Below are 16,503 nucleotides of genomic sequence, written 5' to 3'. Positions count from 1 at the left end.
AGGTGACTCTAACCCAAAGTATAAAATAAATACCCGTGAGTCCATACTGATATAAACGGGTGGTTGAACAAAAGATAAGGGAAAACAGACCCATCTCCCCTGCAGAAGAATTCCAAGTAACGCACGTAGCTATTCTGCCCTTCAGTGTGGGAAGCAGAGTGAATTCCTTCGAAAGGGTATCGTGCGTAAAGGGAGAAAAAGAGTAACTTGACAGTGGAGAGATCTGGCAAATCTGACAACCCCTCCTCCAGCCAGGTGATCAAGGTCCACACCAACCCTTGCTATGATGTGATGAGAAAAGCACCTTACCTCTGAGGTCTTCCGCCCCCCAACACATAACCCCAGTCTAATCATGAAGGCACACCAGGCAAATTCCCATAGGGGGACATCCGACAACATGCTGGACATGCGCTCCTCGAAGCTGCCAAGGTCATTAAGAAACAAGGAAAGTTGGAGAACCTACCACAGCCAAGAAGAACCTAAAGGGACACGATGACTAAATGTTAGCGTGAGATCCTGGAAGAGAAAAAGGACATCAGGGGAAAACTGAGTAATGTGAATGAAGTATGGGATTCAGCTAATAATAACGTATAAATACTGGTTCTTTAGTTGCAACAAATCTACCATACTAATGTAAGATGGCAGCAATAGCAGAGACTGGGTGTGGGGCATATGAGAACTCCCTGTAACGTCTTTGCAATAATTCTATAAATCTGAAACTGTCTACAAGAAAATGTTTATAGTAAAAAAAAAAAAAAAAAAGGAGAGAGAGAGAGACAGAGAGAGAGAAAACAAGTGGCTTGGCTCTGCCCTGGCCGAGGTACCACAGGCAGGGCAGACAGAACAAGGAGCAGCGAGGCTGGAAACGAGAGGGAGGTGGGTGAAGCAGGCGGCTGCTTTATTTCAGAATAAGGCACCTCAGCCATACTCCTGCCCCCGCTCCTGGGAGCCCTGGGCACAGGCGAGCTGGCCAGCTACAGGCCTCAAGAGACGAAGCAGAGGGAAGTCTGAGCGTTCCTTCCTTGTCCAGAGGGACAGGTCGCCACTGCTGTGGTGCGGCTCCTCTCAGCTCCTCAGCTGCCCGCGGACTAGGGAGTAAAGGGACCAGGCCCAGCATCCTCTAAATTCAAGCTGAGGTGGGAGAACAGCACACCTTCCCTGTTGGAGGAGGAGAAGGGATGTGCACCCGAGGGCTTGGAGGACAGTAGAGCTGGAGAGTTGATCCTGGGCAGAGTTCTGGTCGCCAAAGGAAGACCCAAAGTGACGGCACTGCAGAATCCGAGGGACGAGGGCGTTCTCAGGGTAAGTGTCCAGGGTGGGAGCAGCCAGAGAAGTCCCAGAACTTTGTTTCCCAGTTGTGTTGGTCCTCCTCTCTCCCCGGGACGTGATCAGACACAACCAGAGCCTTGCCTGGGTGCTGAGAGGCTGCCGGCTCATGGGGGGTGCCCTGCCTTGGGGGAGTCCCAACTGCTGGTCCCACGGAAGAAGTCCTCAGGGAGCTCACTCAGGAGTCCATCTAGGTCATCTGCGGTGGGGGAAAGAGAGGGCGGGGAGACCTAGTGATAATATTAGGGCTCCATGTGACTCAGAGCCAGGGCTCCCGCCCCTCGGGAGGGCTGTCAGGAAGGTGGCTCTCCCGGCCAGCACCCACACTGACGGGCCTGAGGCCGGCCCGCCTTCCACCTCCCCTCTGCCCCCCACATAGCCACACACAACGAAGGGCAGAGGCAAAACGCCCGGGCCACTTTGCTAAGAAAGAGGCTCCCCCCGGGCCTTCATGGCTCCGCTTTCCATCCAGAGGTACGGTGCCTGAGCAGAAAGGCTTCAGAGGTCCCCTAGTGCAACCTTTGCGTTGGCCAGACGGAGAAAGAAGGCCAGGAAGAGTCATTAGATGTGTTCAGAATCACACAGTTCATTAACCTGGTTTCTCATGTGCAGAGTGGGAGACATCATCGTCCCCTCCCCCAAAGTGCCTTGTGGGCAGAGGGGACAAAAGTAACTGTCCCCGACTACAGTTCTTGGATGGGGTGCTTCTGTCTGAGAGCTTGGAAACAGAGCTGACCTCAGTAAGCCCTACTGCTACTCTGACTGTTAACAAGGGCAGCTAACACGTGCCGGGGGCATGCTGGGTGCCAGCACAGGGCTGCACGTGTTATACTCATCACTTCATCTTGGTCTCACAGGGCCCCTTTAGAGGGCATCTCGTGGTAGTTCGTGTTATAATCCCCGCTTTACCTGAGAGAACAGGGTTTAAAGAGGTCAACAACTTCCCCAAGTAGCATCCCTTTGACACCAGAGCCATAGCTTCCAACTAGAAGACTCGCGCTGAACGGACGGGATCAGGCAGCCCTCGAGTCAGTCAGGCTGGAAACTATACCTGCAGAGGCCAGCTCCCAGTCTGGCACAGAGCACTCCATGGACACTGCTGCTGGAAGGACAGAAGTCAGTTTGGGGGCATTCACATTTAATTAGGGTGACCAGCACTGCACTCAGGGAAGCAGGACTGGAATTTGATTGTAACAAAAAAAGTTGCCCATCACTAGCTACACTGTGACCATCTGAAGAAACACGAGGTTAAATGAAGGGGAGTGAGCCTAGGAAAATGGGAATCATAGTAGCAATCGGCATTTGTGTCTCCCAGCGCTGCCCGGCCACCACCAGTAGCTGCCTGCCTGGCAGGTCTGTCCCTACAGTGGAGGTATGACACCAACCACACATTCTACAGGCAACTCGCCTCACTCTTATACTATGACCACCAGCCACCTTCTGATGATGGTTCGGCGTGTCACCAAGCTGACTTACAAGGAGACAGCGCAAGATTCTAGAGAAGATTCCAACGTACAGGGTAGATACTTTTTCATACAATATAAAGAAATGGGCTTTGTGGTTTATCCATTGGTGTACTGTGAATTTGGTTAACGTCAAGACACCTATCCATAACCCCATGAACTTTGGGGCCAAACAGGGTTGAATTTATGGAATCAAAGAGCTAAGGACCAGACCTGGACTGTGTTAGCTTCACCTGGGTAAGGCTGCCTCCTGAGGAACAAGTTGGCCCTCCCCTAAAAGGTCTGTATTTGGGCCTCTCAGGTCTGTATCCTGGTCTCTCCCTAACCACATGGATGTTTGACCCCTCAGCACCACCTGGAGGGCCTTGGAGCTTAGTCACTACGGGGAAATCTGCCTCTGAGGTCTGGCGATCCGCCCACAGAAGACTCAAGGATGGTACCAGTCCATCTCCCCCTGTGGCTAACAGCACATGGCCTGGAAACTGGGGAGCTTCGGTTCACATTCTTTGTGTTAATTAGTTTGTGGCCTGCAGCCTCGCCAGAGAACACACCACATCTGACTTCTGTTAAGATTCTGTAAGATCCAAAGATTCACGGGAGGAGGAACAAGATGCAGCCAGAACAATCTGGCTGAGCTATTCAAGAGGAAATAGAAGGAGAACCTCTTTGGCTCCTGGGTGGGCTGACGGCCTTACCTGATTCTGGGAGTTCCTTCTCAGGTGATGCCCCTGCCTCTGGGTTCTGTGCTATCCTGAGGCCTTTCCCAGGCTTCTCGGTCTCATGCTGGTGGCTTTCATGGAAGCTTCCTGGATCCTGGGGACAGAGGATCTGGTTACCAAAACCTGTGCCCCTGAAATCCCTCTGTACAGTTCTGCCCAAACAACCTCAAAGGAATAGGTGGGGGCTCAGGAAAGACAGGAGAGAGGAATGTGGCAGCGCAGCGGCCAGTCACCCAGGCCCATGCTGTGGGGAGAGAGCTGAAACGTCCAACACCCCAAACAGCAGACAGTTAAAAAAATAAAAGGAAAACAGAAAACTTTTGGCTGATTTTCTTTTCTAATTCTGCTGGTATCTGATGTTTTAGGGAATCTCTGTAACTGGAGCAGAGAGTGAAGACGCCATTCAGAATTATGCTGAGGAGTTAGCCTGGAATTAAAAACGAGCCGTTAACAATCCCCAAACTAGCTAATATATGAACAGGTAATTAAAATTAGTAATTGAACCTGTTAACCATGGTTAGCCCTAGGGAATGGAAGTGGAGAAGGGGCAGTTTCACATTGCTTTATTCTGTACCATTTCAATTTTTTTCAACAAGTATGGATGACTTGAATTTTTTTTTTTTTTTTTTTTTTTTGGCCACACCTCGCAGCGAGCGGGATCTTAGTTCCCTGACCAGGGATCGAACCCGTGCCCCCTGCGGTGGAAGCACAGAGTCCTAACCACTGGACCACCAGGGAATTCCTGGGGTGACTTGAAATTTAAAAGGAAATCAAGATGGGACTTCCCTGGTGGCCCAGTGGTTAAGAATCCACCTGCCAATGCAGGGGACACAGGTTCGAGCCCCGGTCTGGGAAGATCCCACATGCCGTGGAGCAACTAAGCCCGTGCGCCACAACTACTGAGCCTGCGAGCCACAACTACTGAGCCCACGCGCTGCAACTACTGAAGCCCGTGCGCCCTAGAGCCCGCGCTCCGCAACTAGAAGCCACTGCAATGAGAAGCCTGCGCGCTGCAGTGAAGAGTAGCCCCCGCTCGCCGCAACTAGAGAAAGCCACGCACAGCAACGGAGATCCAACGCAGCCAAAAAAATAATTAAAAAAAAAAATGGAAATCAAGATGCTTTTTTTAGAAGTGGGGTGATATTGAGAGAATGAAGAAGGTTAGGGAGAAAGATGAGACGCAGCAAGTTAGAACTAAACACGTAACTTGACTAGATGTCATCCAGTCTAACCCACTCATTTTATAGACAAAGCAACAGCAGGGGAGGGGACAGGACTTGCCCAAGGTCATGTTACAAATTTCCAGCAGAGCAGGGCCACGACCTAGGTCTCCTGACCCCCAGGCCAGGTCATGACGACAATCCAGGATCCCAGGAAGGTGGGGGTGGCCACAGACGGGACACTGTGTGTCGAGTCAAGGCCGGGCCCTGCACCCTCACCCTGGAGTGGAGCTGCCTGGAACCCAGCCTCCTTTGGTTCCCAAAGGAGTTCTGGGCCGGTGCCCCCTCACCTAGCAGAGGTGGAAACCAGGAGGGAAGATGCAGAGCAAGTGCTGGCTCACCTGACAGACCATCTGTGGCTGTCTGTTCTCTGCACTGCCACCTGCAGCAAATCCAACCCTCAGTCACTCACTGAGGGCCCCACCCCGTCGTGGACCCTCAACTCGGTCAGTTCTCAAGTGACTCCCATGCTCTCTGACGTTCAGGTCTGCCATCAGACACTCAGGGATCCACCCAGAAGCCAGCTGCTCCTCTAGGTCCTGTTACTGTGCCATCTGGCAGGTGGCTGGACCAGGGACAGGAGGAGATGGCCCTGTCCCCAAAGGGCATCTTTTCACCTCAGGGCAACTGTCCACTTCACATCCCTGCTCCCCAGGATAGAGGAGGGGAAGAAATCAGCAGACCCCGGCGGAAAGCGGCTCTACCCATCCCCACTCCATCTTGCTCCTCTTACCTTGGGGAAGGGCTGAGATGGCTTGAGGAAGTTCCCATCCCCAGAATCTGGGCTATAAACGTGGACCAGGTTGTTGGGCGTCACGTTGAGGTAGTGATTTCGCAGTGAAGGAGAGAACACTCCGATCTGGAGTAGAGAAATGGGGGGAAGGTGTCCAATGTCCTGACAGAGCGCTAGGTGCTGCCAGACGGCCACCCAGTCCCGCCTGCCTCACCCTTGCTAGCCTCTGCACCAGAGTCACAGAAATCACTCCTGCCGCAGCCCTGCTGCCAGCATAGAACCGCGTACCCCATCCTCGGCCCCTCACAGCATCTGCCCCCTGAAGGATGGCAGTCAGGCCTTTACTCGGCTCCAGTGAGCCAGGGTCTTGCACTAGGGCAGCCACTCTCTGCCTGGGCCCTGGGAGGGCAGGGAGCCAGAGAGACAACCCGGGGCTTTCTCCAGGGCGGGAAGCGGGAGAGCAGGTCCCCACCTGGAGCTCCCATACCTGCTTTAGCAACAGCACTGAGCCAGGCTTCAGCTCATTCTGGCGTGTCTCCAGCAGCAACCTGTGCACCGTGCCCTGCATCTCTCCTGCAAACACCACACCGCCCATCAGTATCAGGGTCAAGGGCAGCACAGCGACTGGTTTGGGCCCTGGCTGGGAAGGGGGTTGCAGACTGCCTCAATTTTCCTAACTGCAAATGGAGAGGGTGGCTCCTCCTCACCTCCTGACCTCAGCGAGGCCACTCGTCAGACACTCCCAGGACTTAACTCCTCACCCGTGGGGTCCTTGAAAACCGCACTGGCGTCCACTGTGCTCCGAGTCAGGGACTTGATCATCACTGCCATGCTGGGGACTTTGTTCCTGGGCAGCTGCTTCAGGGCTGCCTGGTTACAAGGAGAGGCATTTGCTGAGCCAGCCACGTCCCACCTGTAAGGTTCCCAAGCGTGCCAGGGCAACCCAGGGAGGGGGGCGGGGTGGGAGGGGGACAGAGCACGGCTGTGGTGATGATCCTCCTTTTCAGAGGGCACAGGGGCAGTCTAAAGGGCTCATCCCATCTCCCTCTGGCAGACCCAAAGCTGGCGGGCCTTTCATTTGTCTGCCCTGCCTCCTTTCTTTTGTTTGTTTATGTGTATGTATTCACATAGAGCTCCATCACACAGGCCACAGGCAGGAATACGTCAGCACTTGTACTAACATGAGTCTGCACGTGACCTTTGACCTCCGGGGAGCTCTAGGGGTGGCAGTGTGTTTACCTTACCCCATTCAGGGCCCAGATGTGCAGAGACATGCCCGTAACCCACACCTCCACCTATGCCAGATACTGTGAAAAGGCAGGTGAGTGGAAGATACAACCAAAGGGGCTTCATGTTGCCACTCAGAGACAGGCCTGGGGTAGCAGGGAGCAAACAGAGAGCCCCTTTCCTAAGGTGGAGCAGGGCAGGAGGTTGGTGGAAGGGATAAAAATGGTCTTCCCTTTGGGTCTCAGCACCCAGGACCCTTACCTTCCGCAGCACCATGATGATGCTGTAGGTACAGAGGAAACAGGTAGGGTCTCTCTCATCCAGGCCCAGAGCAGATTTCATGGTCAGCCAGGGCCCTCGCCCAAAGTCCTCCTCCACCGATGCCTGGGAACTAGTAACAATCTGGCACAACAGAGCAGAAGGGGAGCCTGCATTAACAGGTCCGCTTTGCCAGAGGCCTTGACTGAGCTGGGATGGAGGGGTGGGAGAGCAAGGGTGAATTCCCTGCAGCACGGTGGCCACACTCTCTCCCTTCATGGATCTCCAAGTTCAGAAAATGGTGTGTGAAACCTTGTGGCATAGCACATCTTTCACTGAGAAGCAATAGCAAAGGTACTCTTAACTCAGTTTATTTTAAATCAGGCCCTGACTTTAATTACATTAATGCAAAAGGCTATCTATGCTTGTCTCTTCCAATGGACTTGCAAAGTCTTAGGGCTAGGGAGCCCCCACATACATTTATAGGCTTCCAGGCAATTTTGAAACCAATTATATTTTATTTGGGAGGCCTCTGGCTTTAACTATTCACCTTCTTATATTAAAAAATGCTTTGAATCCAGGTGAGTATTTATTGCTTTGGAGCTGAAATAGACTGGTGGATCTGCAGAGCTACAGCAAAGAGAAAAACTTCTAGAGAGAATTAAAAGCAAAAGTGGGTCTGGGAGCAGAGCAGGTCAACCAGAATCCCAGGGAGGAGGGAGGCTGGGTCTCACCCACCAAGAGGGAACCCACCAGAGGCAAGATGAAGCCAGATCCTTCCCAGCTTGATTCCCAGAAACCTGAAAGGCAGGGTTCCTGAGATACAATTTCCTGACAGCTATTACACTCTCCTCCTCTGACGGAAGCTGGAGCCAGCTGGGCCTTTCTTTCTTAGCTGGGAAAGAAGGCTGGACTCATGGTATCAGTTCACACCCCTATGGCATCAGGATAGGCTTCACTTTATGCCAGGAAAATTGCCACCTCCCCACATGCCCTGTGGTGTGTGACCCCAGCGAACAGGCCGAGCAGCACAGACTCTGATTCTCAGCTACTGAAACATGTAGGGGTGTCCCTCACTCTTAAATGATCCGCAGGAAGTTAACATTTGCATGGAATTAGTTACCTCTGTCCGGAATTTAGCCAGAGCACCATGAGTCGGAGTCTGGGGCGTGGAAACCATGATGTCGTCCAGATTTTTCCCACTGTGCTACAAGGGGAGAGAGGAGGAGAAGGCGAGAGCAAGCTCAGCAGCTGTTATTTACAAGTACAGCTTCTTGTCTGGGTTACATAATGAGTTCAGGAAACTATCAGGGACAGTTAACACATAGTACATCTCTCCTAACGAAGTCTCAGGAGCCTCGTTGGCAGCTAAAAAAAGATGCTTTGGGGATCGTTTTGGGAGTGTGAGGAAGCTAGAGCTGGCCCAGGAACAAACCCCAGGGCTTCCTGAAGGGGGCGATGACTTGCATAGAGAGGCCTGAGGTGAGTAAAAGGACAGCTTTCCCCAAACCCCTTCTCAGGGACCTCTTCCTTCCCTACAGAGACCCATCCCAGGAGGAATGTACATGGTCTCCTTGGATTTCTCTTAAAGTGCCAGGGAAGAGCAAGTTAACAGGTAGGAATCGTTTCAAACACCCTTCAAATGTGAGGAAAGGGGGTAACCTATCACAACCAGACCAGATCCTTGGAGTCCCAATTATCTGGGATCTGATCCAAGAGTAGTTTGATGGACCCTGTCTCTCCACTGCTGCCGAAATCTACACACGCAGCTCAACCCCAACTCCCCCACGTTGACCCCACACACCAGCTACCAGTGATTCTGTGGATCTCCCAGAGCATCTGTGCCTTTGCACACGCTCTCCCGTCTTTCCACTGCTGAAATGTCCTCCAGGACACAGCCTTCCGACACACACCTCCGTAAACCTCCTACTCATCCCTCCAGAGCCCACGCAGCAAGCCCAAGGAGCCCAGCGTCTCCCCAGCACCCAGGGAATGACCTCTACTCTCCCTGTGCCTTTTATGTGTAATCGTTTGTTTGTGTCTGCTTCTTCCACTCTCCTGGAAGCTCCTTAGGACGGGAATTATTTCTATGTTAATCTCTGTATTCTCAGGTCCAAGCAAAGTGCCCAACACATACCAGTCCTTAGCAAATATAAGTGAAAGAATCTTCCTGCCCTGGTGCTAGGAAACAGTAGATGTTCAACAAACTTATGGAAATTGTGACACTCTCAAGCCTTAAGCATCTGTCTCACATGTGGGTTTTCAAGCATTCAGTTCTTCCCACTTCTTCTGACTTTCTCCACAGCTTTGGAAACGCTCCCTCTCTGCACTTCCTTCCTCCCCTTCCTGGGGGGCGTGAAGATCCTCTGGGACTCTGCTGTTCTCCTGGGCCCCCAGCAGCCTGGGGAGCTCCAGCTCTGGCCAGAGAGAAGCTGTCACTCACCTGGTGAGGCAGGAGCCCTGCTGGGCCGGGGAAGCGGCGCATTTTGGTGCGGGTGGAGGTGCAGGTGGGCTGCTGGGGTGTCCGGTTGGCAGCAGTGACCAGCCGCACCAGGTGGTTCGTGACGATGGGTGTCTGCAGAGCGGCTTGAGGGACCGGGGAAGAACGGGGGCCCTTCAGGGTGCTGACAGGAGACTCGACAGAAGATGCTGGAGCTCGGGGCTGGAAGGGCCCCCGAGGAAATAATCCAGAGATAGTCCTTGAGGGAGTAGCACAGCTTGAGTTGGGAGTTCGTGGTGTAAGAAAATGAGGTTTGCCAGTTAAGCAGGCAGTTGGAGACTGGAATGGCTGACCAGGGAAATGATTTTGAGGGTTGCTCTGAAGGAGCCTGCCAGCAGCTTGGAGAGGCTGGGGTGCTTGAGGAGGGGGACCATCGGGAGAGACTTCCCAACGGGGTTGCTGACCGTGAACCATTGAGGCAGTTGGGACAGGAAGGTTACCCGTGGCCCCCGGCCTCAAGTGGGACTGTGGAGTCCCACAGTGGACAACAGGATCCGGGGGCACGTCCCGGGCTGACGGGATACCAATTATGTGGGTTGCAGGCATGGGCCCCTTTTGGCAAGGTCTGCTCAGATCAGCTGCCCGGGCCTTTTTAGCCAACGTTGAGTCCTCCCGCCGCCAGGTGGGCAGGATTCCTGTGGCCTCATCGCTAACTCCAAGTTCCAGGTCCAGGCCGGGGCCCTCCAGCTCCATGCTTGCCAGGACCTTATCAAATTCATCTTGTTCAGGCCCCTCAAAGCCACCAATCACCTGCTGTTTGCTCTTGAAGGTGAGCTGGGGGTGGGAGACTGAGGACTGGGGTCTTACTGGGGTCTCACTGAGCACTTCTGTCAGTGTCACTCTTCCCTGACTGCCAGTCCAGCTGCTGGACACTGAGACAGGCCTTAGGGGAGCTGTTCCTGTGGAAGGTGGACCTCCACCAGCCCTGGGCATGCTGGAGCTAGAAAGGCGGAGTCCCAGGGCTGGCAGGCCCGCAGCCTCTGAAGGAGCAGTGGGGCATGGCAGTCGCTGGGCCTCCTGTGGCCGGGAAGAGACAGGTCTCAGGCACCCAGCACTCACAGGCCGTGAGCCAGCAAACTGGTTCTCTGCATCCTCCACAGCCAACAAGAAATCCTACAAAGAAGCAGAGACAGCGGGTCTTGGCATCTGGAAATCAAGAAACACTCTGCTTTTACTGTTTCGGGCATGTGGTGTGTCTGTGTGTGCAGATGCTCGCAAACAAGAAACCAAGGTGTGAAAGGCAGTGGTGGACTCTCTCACCACCTTTGACCTTGCCCAGGAGCCCACAACGAGGCTTCTACCAGACGCATTCTAAGTCTTCAGGCAGCTTCTCTCTTTCTTCAGTCTCCGGTGGGGGGTGGGGAGGGGTGGTGGTGGCAGTTGGGGGAGCAGTAGGAGAAGCAAAGGAACCAGGTCACCCAGGAGTCACACAAATCATCCAAGGTCACACACCCATCTCAAGGAAATTAGCTTTGTGGTGTCGAGCCTGTGCACTAGGGATCTATCCATCTGGAGCTGCTGCCTGTCCTCCACCCACTCCTCACCCCCACCGCACACACACACACACACACACACAGACACACACACACAGACACACGCACAGGCACACACACACGCGCACATGCATACACTTAGTCTTCAGTAAGCCAGAGAGTCCTTGGAGCCTGCAAAATAGACAGAAGTTAAATATAGCTTTTCAAGCAAGGTAAATTAAGTATGGATTCCAGTTGGGAAGCAAGGTGAGAGTGACACCTTCAAGAGCAACAGACCAGTTCCGAAGGTGTCAGAACTGCTGATTTAACTGACAGGAAGGTCCCCTCCACCCCCACCCCCTGCTGCTGGACTGGACTGTCCAGGCTAGAGAAAGGATCCTTCTTGCTTCGTGTATTATCAGGAGAGTAGCACACTCTAACAGGACTACCTTAGGACTTAGTAATAATAATATTATAATTACAGCAGCAATAAAATCCTGATGACCCTGGGAGTTGATGGAGCCCTTTTCCGCTGAAGAGCTCACTCTCAGACATGATGTCATCTGTCTTGGGAAGGGGGAAAGGGACTGGTCATGGAACAGAAACTTGAGCTGTCAGAGTCCTTCACTCTTAATTCCATTACTAGCCTAGCAGTCCTACCATGACCTGGTAAGACCCAGGAGGGTCATTTTTTTCAGCCCATAATTACACATCTCCAAAGCTGAAAGACAAAGACAAGGACGCATATCTCCTTGACAAAGCTGGAAATTTTGAATTATTTGTAAAAACAAAAATCAAGACCCCACGTGATAACAAGACATCTAACATTTGAAAAACCTCACTGGGTGCCAGGTACCACGTAAACATTTTACCAGAGTTCTCTCCATGAGTTCTCAGGATGACCCTATGAATAGGTACTATTATTGTCCCTGTTTTATGGATACAGGAATGGAGACTCAGAGAGGTTAAGTAACTTCACAGAACCAGGACTGGAACCCATAAGTGCCTTTGTCACTATGTCTTGGGGCCTCAATGAATGAGACAAGCCAGAGATGGAATTTTAAGAGGTCTGAGGAAGGTCTGTTTTCCCCTTCAAACCTCAGGTTCCAAAAGCCTCAAAGGAAGGGAAGTGTGGGACTGTGGCTGCCAGAAGGGTCCCTGGTGCAGCATTCACCATCTCACTAGGCACCAATTAGACATCTGGACAAATTCTAAATGTGATTTTTAAAGCAAATCACTGGGAGACAAAAAAGTAGGTTTGAATGGCTCGTCATTGATAAATTAGAGCAACTCTATTCTATAAATGTAGTTTAATAGTTTCCATGTACATTAGACTGGAGTCAGGAGGCCATCCTGGCTGTTGGTGTTGTATTCTTATTTATTTATTTATTTATTTATTTATTTATTTGGCTGTGTTCAGTCTTCGTTGCTGCACGCGGGCTTTCTCTGGTTGCGTCGAGCAGGGGCTACTCTTCGTTGCAGCGCGCGGGCTTCTCATTGCAGTGGTTTCTCTTGTTGCGGAGCTCGGGCTTTAGGCACGTGGGCTTCAGTATTTGTGGCACGCGGGCTCAGTAGTTGTGGCTCGTGGGCTCCAGAGAGCAGGCTCAGTAGTTGTGGCGCACGGGCTTAGTTGCTCTGCAGCATGTGGGATCTTCCCGCACCAGGGATGGAACCCGTGTCCCCTGCATTGGCAGGCGGGTTCTTAACCACTGCACCACCAGGGAAGTCCCTGGTGCTGTATTCTTAAGCAATTTAATTTACCTTTTGGAGATTTACTCACTTAAATCCTGTTTCTTTCTGAAAAGGATTTGAGATAGCAATTTTGGGCCTCCTAGATGAAACTATATCTGTTAGATCTGAGTGGGAAGACAGCTGTGCGATCACTAGTTCAGTGGTCTCTGGCTGCACCCAGAGATTAGAAATACCCCTGCCTGGGCCCAATCCCAGAAATTCTGATGTAACTGGTGTGTGGTAGGGCCTCGGCAGAGGTGATTCTAACATGCCAGCTTCAGATCTAGTCTAACGTGTCATCTTCTGAGGAGACGGGGGGAAGGGAAGAATGTTTATGGCAGAAGAACGGCCATAAATGTGATAGGAGAGATAATGGAAGGCCACAGAATGCAGTACTTTCCCTGGCTCAGGTAGCCAGTTGGTGACCCCGGGTCTCCTGCTGTCCAGTAACTGTGCTGTCGCTGACTCTCCCTAAACTTTCTTCCCACATCAAGTACGTCATCGTGGGGCTTCCCTGGTGGCTCAGTGGTTAAGAATCCACCTGCCAATGCAGGGGACACGGGTTTGAGCCCTGGTCCGGGAAGATCCCACATGCAGCAGAGCAACTAAGCCCATGTGCCACAACTACTGAGCCTGCGCTCTAGAGCTCGCGAGCCACCACTACTGAGCCCGCGTGCCACAACTACTGCAGCCCGCATGCCTAGAGCCTGTGCTCCACAACAAAGAGAAGCACCCGCAATGAGAAGCCCACACACCCCAACAAAGAGCAGCCTCCGCGCGCTGCAACCAGAGAAAGCCCGCCTGCAGCAACGAAGACCCAACGCAGCCAAAAAATAAATGAATAAATAAATAAGTTTATATATATAAAAAAAGTATGTCATCGTGAAGGTGAATCCAATCATCCACGTGACACAGCTTCCAGGCAAGGGCCCTTATAATTTAAAGGTATGACAATTAAGCAGCTCATCTTTCTGGTTTTTCATTTGTTTCTAAGACAGTTAAGAGGGTTGTTTACATTTCTCATCATTTCTCAACCTGTCACAGACAAAAAAAGATACACATGTCAAGTAAAAGGAAACTTGGGTTCTGGGCCTGGGTGTTTACATCTTAAGACCTTCTCTGCCATCTCTGTTCACCAACACTTCCTTACCTCATCTTCAAACTCCTCTTCCACAGCAAACAGCTTCTGCAGACTGCATGCCTGAAAGGAAAACAAAGCAATTGAGGTTGGAGGAGAAATACCGTTTGCAAGTACATTCTGTCCTCACTTTGCTTTTTCCCAATTCTAACAAGACCATCAGGTTTAGTGTTTTCTGTTTGTTTGTTTTTCTGCTAGTGTTGGGGGGAGCAATAAGGGATGAGGAGAGAAGAGATGGGATTTACTTAAAGACTTAGATGACTTAAAATCCTTTCTTATAAAATAATTCACTCAGGTCCATTTGCATTAATCTTGTAATAAGAGGGAGGAAGCAAAGAGAAGACTGCCCACAGGAGCCTGCGTCATTCTTTAGACCCAGCACTGTGCAGTGGGCTTAAGGATTTTGCAACATCCCAAAGGTTTGGCGTTTGGAAACTTTGTCAAACATAAGGGACACTCCCATAAATCCAAGCATGCCCAGCCTAGTGGCCTTGATTCTGAAAGTCAAGCCAGTGGCTTTTATCTAATCCAACACCCAAAAGCTAGGGTCCCAGGAGGGTGGGATGCCTCCCAGTCCACAGTTCAGTTCCTTCTTTCTGGGCAGCAGGGCTGCTGTGGCCAACATTAAAAGTGTGTCACTCCTAGAGTCAAGGGCTGTGCCTAACCCCAGACGCCAGAGCAGCAAGAGCTATAGTTAGGGAGACCTATCCCGGAATGTCAAGGATCAGACTGCAAGGGTTATGGGGAGAGGGAGGGCCCAAGAGGCGTGACGTTTGAGCACATCGGGAAGGATGAACAGGAGTCCTCCAAGATGAAATGGAAGGCAAGAGGCAGGAAACTGAGGCCCAGAGGGAGGTGAGTGGAGAGACCTTCCCTGGGGGTCCGGGCGTGTCCATGTCGAGCCCTGACTAGGGCCCAGGTCTCCCGACCCCACCGAGCTCTCCCCTAAACCCTAACCCGGCCCTGCAGCTCGCACGGGGGAGGGGCTGGAACCCGGAAGGCAGGTCCTTGCGGCCTGGAGACCTGGCGGCCGGGTGGTCCCAGGCAGGGCATTACCATGGCGACGGCCGGTAGTCTCCGGCCGAGGCTTCGCCGGGCAGATCCCGACTCTAGGGGTCACCGGGGCCCCGGCCTTGGCCCAGGTGGCAGGGTCAGAGTCCGGGCGACAGAGTCTCTGGGGCGAGCTCGGAGAGGGGCGTCTTTGCAACCCAGGTGGCGGCCGAAGGTGGGTGGTCGGGAAGCTGACTGCTGGCGTCCTAGGCCGCTTTCGAAGCCGCCGCCACTCAGCGTCTCCGCCCTCTTAAAGGGGCGGATCTATTTCTCTCCGGCCGACACAAAGGCCCTTCACCGCAGTCTTCCGCCCCGGCCTTAAAGGGAAACGGATGAGCTCTCGGTCGCCCCCCAGCGGCCCCTAGGACCCAATCCGCTTGTTCAATGCGCGCTCAGGTGAGAGCAAGGTTGGGAATTTGGGGCCCATTGCATCCCATCCTGCCCACCCTCCTCTCTTGTGTTAAGCATACTAGGGACTGAGTACTACAGCGTGACTCTCATTCACACCAGAATCTACCCTGTTGGTTTGTCTGTCTGTTCATCTGTCCATCCATCCATCCATCTATTCTTGCCACGTGTATATTAAGCAAGGTATTCTCCGTCGGGCTCTTTTCATCCTTCATGTTTCAGCTTAGATCTCAGATCTTCCCTGTCACCTTATCTCTCAAGTAACATCCCTCCCCCCATTAATTTCCTTCACAGCATTTTTCATTATTTATAATTGTCATGGTTTACATCTTTTTAAAAATATTTATTTATTCATTTTTGGCTGCATTGGGTCTTAGTTGCGGCACCCGGGATCTTTCGCTGTGGCGCAATGGGCTTCAATGCGTCGCACGGGCTTCTCTCTCGAGTTGTGGCGCAGGCTCAGTAGTTGCCGCGCACAAGCTTAGTTGCCCCGCGGCATGTGGAATCTTAGTTCCCCAACCAGGGATAGAACCGGCGTCCCCTGCATTGCAGGGCAGATTCTTAACCACTGGACCACCAGGGAAGTCCCATGATTTACATCTTTACTCTCTGTCTTCCTCACTAGGATATGAGCTCCATGAGGGTAGGGACCTTGTGTGGCTTGTTCAACTTTGTATCCCAGCACTTAGAACAATGACCCGTAGAGTTATTGAATGAATGACACAGCGACTACTATTTAACAGGCACAGTGCTTGACACTGGAGATAAAGAAATGAATGACTCCTTGTGCTCTCAAGTTCATGAACAAGTCAGGGAGGGAATTCCCTGGCGGTTCAGTGGTTAGGACTATGTGCTTTCACTGCCGTGGGCATGGGTTCAATCCCTGGTTCGGGAGCTAAGATCCCACAAGCCGCGCGGTGGCTAAAAAATTATATAAAATAAATAAAATATGAACAAGTCAGGGAGATACAGATCAAAAGATAGAGTCCAGGAGAGCTGTGCAGACAGATGGGCAGGGGCCCAGAGATCTGGAAAGGCCAGCTCTTATCACTAAAGCCTACTGTGGTTACTGATTCAGCCCAGCCTCAGTTTCCCTTTTTGATTGTCACAAGAGAGATATAGAGACAAGGGTTGCATAGTTTTGAGGACTCAAAAGGCAGGAGGAAGGTAGCTAGCTGACTCGAGTTCTTAACAATCTGATCTGAACCAGCCATGGATCTTCCCTAGGGTAGCCTGCCTGGTCTGGCCTGACCTCTGG

General features: G+C 52.2%; 1 protein-coding gene and 1 non-coding gene across 2 annotated transcripts; both read right to left on the bottom strand.

Annotated features, from left to right (window-relative positions):
* Window positions 1-926: 926 nt before the first annotated feature.
* On the bottom strand, window positions 927-15,062 carry HROB (homologous recombination factor with OB-fold). The gene is made up of 10 exons (XM_007127953.3): window positions 14,844-15,062; window positions 13,800-13,850; window positions 9,390-10,559; window positions 8,070-8,153; window positions 6,950-7,090; window positions 6,223-6,331; window positions 5,949-6,034; window positions 5,462-5,587; window positions 3,485-3,602; window positions 927-1,525 (listed from the first exon to the last, which is right to left on the bottom strand). The coding sequence occupies exons 1-10, from the start codon at window positions 14,844-14,846 to the stop codon at window positions 1,434-1,436; spliced, it is 1,980 nt and encodes a 659-aa protein (XP_007128015.1). The 5' UTR covers window positions 14,847-15,062; the 3' UTR covers window positions 927-1,433.
* TRNAG-UCC (transfer RNA glycine (anticodon UCC)) lies at window positions 4,174-4,246 on the bottom strand. The gene has a single exon. It is a non-coding gene; the product is annotated as a tRNA-Gly (tRNA).
* Window positions 15,063-16,503: the final 1,441 nt, after the last annotated feature.

This window comes from Physeter macrocephalus, unplaced genomic scaffold (genome assembly GCF_002837175.3).
Source record: "Physeter macrocephalus isolate SW-GA unplaced genomic scaffold, ASM283717v5 random_1707, whole genome shotgun sequence".
NCBI classification, from domain to species: domain Eukaryota; kingdom Metazoa; phylum Chordata; class Mammalia; order Artiodactyla; family Physeteridae; genus Physeter; species Physeter macrocephalus.
This window is presented reverse-complemented; position numbering and strand designations above follow the sequence as displayed.